Source organism: Brassica napus, chromosome C5 (assembly GCF_020379485.1).
Source record: "Brassica napus cultivar Da-Ae chromosome C5, Da-Ae, whole genome shotgun sequence".
NCBI classification, from domain to species: domain Eukaryota; kingdom Viridiplantae; phylum Streptophyta; class Magnoliopsida; order Brassicales; family Brassicaceae; genus Brassica; species Brassica napus.
In genome coordinates this window covers 33,405,843-33,415,055 of record NC_063448.1, presented here as the reverse complement: position 1 = coordinate 33,415,055, position 9,213 = coordinate 33,405,843, and the positions used below count along the sequence as shown (strand labels likewise).

Here is a 9,213-nt window from a genome sequence, read left to right as displayed (position 1 = left end):
GGAATACTTGCAGGCTACTTTGGAAGTAAAAGAGGCTTGAGGCAGGGATGTTTTGTCTCTCCATACCTATTTGTAATTTGCATGAATGTGATCTCTAAGATGTTAGATAAAGCAGCTACCCAACCGAAGTTTGGCAATCATCCTCTCTGCCCTAATCTCAGCCTCACTCATTTATGTTTTGCTGATGATCTAATGGTATTCTCTGACGGAAGTTTGCGTTCAATGGAAGGAATCATTGATGTGTTTACTGATTTCGCAAAATTCTCTGGGCTTAACATCAGCTTAGAGAAGACTACGGTGTATCTGGGTGGAGTCTCTCGAAGAAATAGAATCGCTGTCCAGACTAGATTTTCTTTTGAGGTTGAATCATTTCCAGTTCGCTATTTGGGCTTGCCGCTACTTACAAAGAAAATGACTATGGGAGACTGTGCGCCTTTGATTGATAAGATCAAACGGCGAATAAGTTCATGGACAATTCGGTTTCTCTCTTTTGAAGGTCGATTGCAATTACTAACCTCTGTCATTGCAAGCCTAGTGAACTTCTAGACTTCAGCATACAAGTTACCAAACAGGTGCATTGAAAAGATAGAGAGTCTATGTTATGCTTTCTTATGGTCAGGACCGAGCCTCAATACAAAAAGGCAAAAACTGCATGGCGGGACGTCTGCTACCAAAAACAGAGGGATGTCTTGGTTTAAAATGCATAAGGGAAGCAAATGAAGTCAGTGTTCTTAAGCTATTTTGGAGAGTTATAGCACATAAAAACTCATTATGGAGTCGTTGGATCCATGAACATCTTCTTCAAGGATCATCTCTATGGGCTTTGAGAGAACCCATTGCTTCCTCTCACAGCTCTTGGGTGTGGAAGCAATTGCTTAAGATGCGCGATCAAGCTAAGGATTTCATCAAAATAAAAGTACACAACGGTCGGTCCACGTCATTTTGGTTAGATCGATGGAACAATATGGGAAACTTAGCCATGCTCACAGGAGATCGGGGAAGGATAGACCTGGGAATAAGTGCTCATGCTACGGTTGAACAAGCCTCAGTTGCACATCGAAGAAGGAGACATCGAACCACGATTTACAACGCGATCGAAGACGAGCTCGATCCAGTACGTCAAGACTATAATGAGGATGAAGAAAACATGGTCTTATGGCGCATGAACCAAGAGGTTTATAAGCCAAAATTTTTTACCAAACATACTTGGGAACATATAAGATCGATTAAGCCAAAAGTGTCATGGGCGAAGGGTATATGGTTCAGTCGTAACACTCCAAAGTTTGCTTCCAACGCATGGGTGACGGTTCTCGACAGACTACCTACCGGTGCCAGAATGCAAAAATGGAATGCTAATATTTCTGCTGATTGTGTGCTCTGTCATCAACACACTGAGACAAGGGACCATCTTTATTTCTTATGCCCTTATTCTAAGCAGGTCTGGGAAAATCTGGCGTTGGGTCTGATTGATGATGCTTTCACCACTGAATGGGACGAAATCCTGGCTTTGCTAACCAGTTCAAGCTGGCCCAAATTGCAAAGCTACACGATCGAGTACCAGTTCCAGACGACTCTCTATCATTTATGGAGAGAAAGGAACACTCGGAGGCACGAGGGTTCACTTTCAACACCGCAGAAACTGATCAGAGACATTGACAAAGCCATGAAAAACCGATTCAGTTCATTGAAGAGGTTGGGAGACGCTCGGTTTGAAGAAGGGCTTCGTTCCTGGTTTGCTTCAAGACCAAGTAATTGATGTGATTTATTCATAGAATGTAAGTAATAAAACTCCTAAATCTTGCCAGCATCTTTGGGATGCAAAAACGTTTTTTTTTATTTGAATAAATTTTACATTCATACAAAAAAAAAACAAAGACAATGATAGTCACTTCTCATATTTTTACGCGTAAGATTCTGTGTAACTGCCATAATATGACGGATCTAGGACTGGATTTTATATGGGTCAAATTATGTACTTAAAAAGGAAAAAAAAAAAAATGTTTTGTGAAAGGGGATTGAACCATGATTTAAGGGGCCAGGAGATATACTTCACCGACAGAGCTACTGAAAAATATAGACTTTTGTGAGCATAACAAAATTTATAGAGATTTAAGAAGTGTTAGGTGACACCCCATGTCTCTACGTGGGTTTGCCATTTCTGCCAAGTGACAATTCATCAGTTGCCAAATAAGATTGACACATTTTGTGGAACTGTTTAACTTTACAGGCATAAGACTGAAGCGTGTGGATACTCAGTTCAATGCATATCTTAAAGCCGCTATCAACCATAACATTACGAGCCGCCTATTACCTTGATTTCACTGTGTAGCAACCATGTAGTGTATAACTCCAAGAGTACCCATCTCTATGTATCTATCTTGACTTCTTGCTAACTTCCACATTAGTGGAATATCATCTGCGACCACTAGGGATTCAATCAATCTATCATCCCAAGTCTTCTCCTCCCTGATAACAAATCACTAAGTGGTGTTATAAGATGGACTACAATAGTAATTTTTAGGGGGTCTTAGTGAGAATTGGATTTATAATGAGTCTTAAAATTTTCAAGTATAGTGTTATTGGTTTATAGATTTTTACATTCTCATTAAAACCTAGTGTTATTGGTTTGATGATTCTGTAATTCTATACAAAATCATTTGTTATTCAAAAAGTTTAGATTTTAATGCTTCTACAAATTTATTAAAATAAGTGTTATTGGGAGTTGAATTCTTAACATTAACTCACAAACAAGATTTTGAGAATACACATGTTTCACTTGAATCATTACATTACTTTATTTTCATAGACTTTCACAATATACAAAATTCTCTACAACCCTTTCCAAATTTAATAGATCTCTCAATTTTTAAAATCAACAAACTCTATAGAAATCTAATTCCCACTAACACTCCCTTATACTTGGGATAGTAGGAATTGGTGGATCTTGTCATGCTTTTATCTAATAACCAAAGTGATTTTTCTTTATACCCCATATGAATAAGACCTTTGATGATAAAATACTTGCCTATACATAAGAAGGATTACCACATGATGTACCTTGTATAGAGGAGTTAAATCTGAAATATATTTCTCTCAAAATTTTTGTTAAAAGCGTATCTGAAAACTGAAATAATCTCCAAAGTTGCTTCGCTTATTTTTATTAAAGGTGATTTACAATTATATATTGACTCAAAATACCATTGAGAGAGAATATGTTTCATGAAGAACTCAAAGAGATCCAAATGCCACTTCATTTCGTTTGGAACTCCTAAAAATGGCAGCTAAAAGCATGATTAATGAGAGTTTTTAGGGTGGGATTCTTAGTGGAATACTGTTGGGGTTAAAACTGGTCACGACGGAATCAATGCCTGAAAGTTTCCGGAAAACTAACTCTCGATCGATCCTTGAAAATTAGACATTCTCGGAATACAGTTAAATCAAGTAAAAGACAGTTTTTCGCGGATGCGAACTGAGGAACGTCGAGAAGAGGATCAGTCTGGATGAGTTCTCAATCGTAAGAAAGGACCGACCACCTCGCCCTAGGGCGACGACCGTCTCAACACGGGTCACCTCACCCATTGGCGAGGACGACCCACACCGAGGTCACCTCGCCCATGGGCGAGGACGACCCGCACCGAGGTCACCTCACCCATGGGAGAGGACGATCCGCACCGAGGTCACCTCGCCCATGGGCGAGGATGACCCGCACCGAGGTCACCTCACCCATGGGAGAGGACGACCCACACCAAGGTCACCTCGCCCATGGGCGAGGACCGACCTCCTGTCCCGAAACCGTGCATCCTCGCCTAAGTTCCCGTAACACAATCCTCGGGCCCTTGGACGGAATACCCATGTCTCGTCTCGCTTATGATTATCAAAGAAAGACTTCCGGAAAAGTTATAAAAACTTGGTCGTCAAAACGGATTCCTGCCTGCCGTATAAAACAGCTATGGTTAGCTTGAACACCAGTTGCCTTAACTATACGGGGAATTGAAATCCTTTCGGAAAAACCAACGGCTGTTTCTTAGGAAAATTGTAAAAACGTCTAAGTCCAAAAACGGCCCAAAAGGGGCCTTAACCGCGGCTAAACGGCTCACTTCCGATTTTAGAATAGGATTGAGCCCAAGGCTGATATGACGGTCTATTTTTTATTCGCAGGAAAAGATAAATGTCCAGTTTTCGAAGATAATCATGAAGGGTGACGAAAATGGAAAAGCCCATCTCGCGACGAATCAGGCCCAGGAAAAGGTGCAAACCGACCTAGAGAGAGTATATAAGGAGGGCTTAAGGCGAGGAGCAAGGGAGAGCTTTCTCAGAGCAAACTTAATACTTAGAGAAAATTAGGCATTTTTCCGTTTTTACTATCGAGCTGTGACTTGACTAGGTCAGAACTTAGGTGGCTAGACTAGCGAACGTACCGACAGCTCTCGTGGCCTAGGATCTTACATGTTGTTCACACTCAAACGCAAATTCGAAAATAAGACCTCTTTGTTCTCTTTTCGCTCTTTTACGATTTATTACTTTCGACTCTTTCATATTGATTGTGTTGTACGTGGCCCAGCAGATAACCGGGACCTTCAGGGAAGGTTAGGTTAGCTTGGCCTTCCTCCGATTAACAAATCTCGACGGTGTGAATTCCGGTTCCCACAGTTTGGCGCTAGAAGGAGGGAGGGGTACGGATCTATCTCTCACGCAACCGCGCACGCTCAGTAAGGTATGACGGCCGACGCTGACAAAGACAAGCAAACGCACGACGAGACTTCCGTCAATGCCAACGCTGACAGAACTCCAGCTGGAAACGTATCAACGGTCACTACGAACGCCGTGATACTGGACCAGATGAAAGAAATGTTCGCCTCCGCTCAGAAAAAGTCGGACGAACAAGGAAAGCTCATGGCCTCTCTTGCAAAACAGGTGGAAACATTAACGGCGAAGGCCAAGAGTAAAAACCCGCGCGGGGCCACAAGAGCCTGTAGGGGCAGAAGACCCGATTTCGAGACTCCGAGCGATAGGGCCACATGGGCAGACAAGGATTCTTCAGGTCAGAACCCTGACGAAACAGTCCCGCCAAGCGCACAACCGACCGCGGAGAACCTTCCACCTCCCGCCGGGAGCAACGAAGGAGGCGATATCGAGCAGATCGATCTGGACATAAACGACCAGTCCGATCACTCGGACGGAGGTGCCGACGTCCATCCGAGAAGAACGTGAAGCCAGTCCGCTCGGCAGGACACGTCGTTCGAAAGGCCCATGACAGAGGAAGAAGAAAACCTCTATTGGGTAGAGAAGGAAGAATTGGCCGAGAATCAGACTCGGATCCACCGCAGCCAACGCCGACAGGCTCGCAAGACTGCTAGAAATCCTGATGAGATCCATGATCTCCGCGAGTACATCGTAAAAACTGCGGCAGAAGTCAAGGCGGCAAAGTCGCAGATTCACCATGCGACAAGCGCTGCACCCGAGATCGACAGACTTCTCGAGGAAGTGCGGAAAACTCCGTTCACTGCCCGGATCACGGAAACTAACATCTCAGATCCTGGGAAGATCAAAATTCCCATCTACGATGGCACCACCGACCCGAAGGCGCATCTGCAGTCTTTCCAGATCGCGATGGGAATGTGCAAACTCAAGGAACGCGAACGAGATGCTGGCTACTGCCTCCTCTTCCTCTTCGTCGAAAACCTCAAAGGAGCCGCGCTCGAATGGTTTTCTCTTCTGAAACAAAACTCCATCGGAAGTTTCCGTCATCTCGCCTCGGAGTTTCTCAAACAGTATTCCATGTTCATGGACAGGGAAACCTCAGACGTCGACCTTTGGAGTCTATCTCAAAGAGAAGACGAAGCACTCGGCAAATTCATGAACATGTTCAAGCTGGTAATGGCAAGAGTCACTGGAATCAGCGACAAAGTGGCAGTCTGACGCTTTGCGGAAAATTCTCTGGTACAGGTCAAAACTCCGGCAATGGATATCCCTTGAAAAACCGAGAACAATCCAGGACGCTCTTCACAAGGCAACTGACTTCATCATGATGGAAGTAGAGATGAAAGTCCTCTCCCAGAAGTACAACCCGCAGAAGACGTCCGCGAGAAGGAAAAACCCTCGTAACGACAGGTATGTCCACCACGAAAAGAAGATCTCTAGGGCGAACATAATTATGCTATCAACTCCGAACAGGGAAAGACTTCCAGAAATACCTGGACCAGGAACAAGTTCAAGGATAATTCCTACTGCGAGTTCCACCAGACCAGAAGCCATTCCACTATGAACTGCAAGGTTCTCGGCGCAAGCCTTGCTGCGAAGCTCCTCGCCGGCGAAATTTCGAAGGTCACAGGCATGAAAGACCTCCTCCTGGATTCTGATCGCCCTCCCAAAACTGATAAAGAGTGATACGCCTTAAAAGGATCACTCAACCGGATTGGAAAATATATGAACTCCAAGAGGAGATCTGATGGAATGAGGTGATCTTCCTGAACCAGATTGTTGCCGGATGTGACTCACCGGTCCAACAAAGAGGCGATCTTGAACCGTTGCTTGATATGACTCACAAGACCAACGGACAAGGGCGTTTGCTTGGAGCTAACCACACCAAGAAAACTAGAAAAGTTCTAAGCAAAGAACAAAGAGTAAAGACTCAAAAAGTTGAAAGGAAATGGAATGATTTTATTAAGAGAAGTGTTTGCATATTTATAGTAGAAAAAGACATAAAAAGTATTAATGATAGATCTAGATCTAGATCTAGATCTGAAAATTAAAGACAAAGTAGAAAATATCTTGAGTTCCAGATCTGGTCATAAATGACTAACGTCCAGGTTCGTCTGAACCAAGTGATTCCTTCGCGGTAAGGAGTAGGACGGGCGAGGCGCCTTTTGGATAGTCGGCCGGGTAAGGCCCATGCATCATCTTGGTTCCAGTACGTCCCAAGTCCTTGGACAGTTGTAGAATCCTTGCCTTAGAGAAATTTTGATCATCAAAGTTCAAGAACTGATCATACTGACCGACTGATCCATCAGTACGTTCGTCAGGACACTCAGCTCGGATCAGACGGACCAAAAGGGAAAGACAATGGTCTGTCTCGGTTTCTACTCGATCAAAGTGAGTTATGGCTCGACCATCAGTCTTGGCTTGGCGAGTTGGTAGGGGAAGACAAGCTCCGGTACGGTGGGTTCGATCATCTGGACGTGGTTCCAGCCTTAGCTCCTCTCCGGCTGCTCGCGGGTCGATCCGGTACACGGCTCGGTCTGTCTGTCTGGGACGATCGGCTGCCTGAACCTCGGTTGGAATGATCTGATCGTCTTGATCTCCATCCTGGTCTGGTTCCATGTACTGATCCATGTACTGAGGCGTATCATGCTCTCCCTCTTCAAAAGGATTTGTCCTCAAAACCATTGTACCTATATCAAAAGGAAAGAAATCAGATACAAAAAAATTAAAATTCAAGGGAAATTCAGTGAATGAAAAGATTGGACAGAAACTTCCTTTGAGTTTTAAAGTCGTTTTCATCAAGTAATTCCAAGTCCTTTGGCGTCCATCATTGCTTGCTCTCCTTAGGAAATGATCATGCTTATCCTGTTCATCCAAAACAACTAGAGAAACCACATCAAATCTGATAAAGCGATACTCAAAGGGTTTCTCTATCATTAAGACATCAAAAACAGGATCCAAACTCTTAGGATAATCATCAAGCACGTGGGCAAGCATCAAGCAAGTAAACTGATCACCAAAAATTGGTTTATCAATTTTAAAATTAGGCCAAACTGTGAAACGGTTAGGGAAAGAAAGAGAAAATGCCAAATCTGAAAATTTCTCATCATAAACGAAATCAAATTGATTCTTTGGCCTAAGTAATTTTGGTTCATGCATTTTTCTACACCAAATCTCTTTCAAAGCACAGCTTAAGTAAAACTCTTCATAAAAAGGTTTAAGCAAAACGTTTTTCAACCAAGTAAAAATTTGTTTTCCTTTGGAAATTATCGGATTCAAAACGTTTTCATGATGAGCAGAGACAATCAACCCATGATCCTTACCCATGATCCTTACAGTGCTTTTGGGTTGGACAGGAGGTTGACTGAGGAAACACCTTTGGTTCATGGAGGATCGGTTTTGGGTCAGGCCGCTTCTTTCTTGGGCCTGAATCTCCTTTAGAAGTCTGGTACTCGCGGATAGACGGGCTGGAGAACCTCCGGTTTGGAAAATTCATAACTCCTTCCTCCGTGAAACTTTTCAAGTGATTCCAAGCCTCAGTGAATCCTTGGTGAGTTGGCTTTCCAGGGAAATTGGATTCATGGCACAAGACCTTCTGAATGTTGAGATATATGTTTTGGACTGAACCCTTGTCGCTGGCATCTCCAAGGTAGCCGGTTTGGACAAAAAAGCTTCTCCAAATCTCAGGCTGTTTGGCACGGTCAATGCTTTCATTTCCCAGAGGATGAACCTGTCTTTCCTGGATACTCAAAACAAACACGAAAAGACCAGGATCATATGTGCAAGAAAAGTACTTGTTCAATTCAAAAATCAAGATCTCTTTTCCAAGAACAAGTAGCACACATTTCAGCCTTTCAAGAAGCACATCAAAGTAAACATTGCAGAACAGAATTTTATCAAGATATGCAACAATAGTATTCATTTTCAAGTCGTGCATATCCTGCTCAACATCTGAACACACAAGCTTAAGTTCAGATTGAGAATCAACTATCAAAGACTCAAGATGTTTTTCAAAGAAAGTGTTGTAAACCACAATATCATCAAGGCTCAAAACAACACAATTGTCAAGAATTGATCTCAGAAGATGCCATGTTTTATCAGTTTCAGAACTCAAGAGATCAGGCTGCAAAACATAATCACAGAAATCAAGATCACAAAAATTAGTTTCAGTTTCAAGTGATTTCTGTTCCAGCATCTTTTTAATCAAGAAATCGTCCAAGGCACAAGAGGATGCGATCAAATTATCATTGATCAGTGCATGTTTAGAAGAACCCAGATCAAAGCCATTCTCTTTGAAAACAAACGAATCAACAAAATTTCTAACACAAAAATCAGTTGGTTTCAAATCAAGCTCAAGAGATTTTTCAAAACGATCAAAGCCTTTGCTATGCTTTAAGAACTGATCAAAACTCAAAATAAATTCAGACTTGATGCCATTGCCTTTTTGAAAACATTTTTGATCAAGAAGTTTCTCAAGTTTAAACAATTTAAAAGAATTAATCATGTTTTCAA

General features: G+C 42.7%; 1 protein-coding gene across 1 annotated transcript; it reads left to right on the top strand.

The window, feature by feature from the left end:
* The first annotated feature begins 964 nt into the window (after positions 1-964).
* LOC106416832 lies at positions 965-1,756 on the top strand. Its single transcript, XM_013857724.2, has one exon. It carries the CDS (start codon positions 965-967, stop codon positions 1,754-1,756), a length of 792 nt encoding a protein of 263 aa, XP_013713178.1.
* The last annotated feature ends 7,457 nt before the right edge of the window (positions 1,757-9,213 follow it).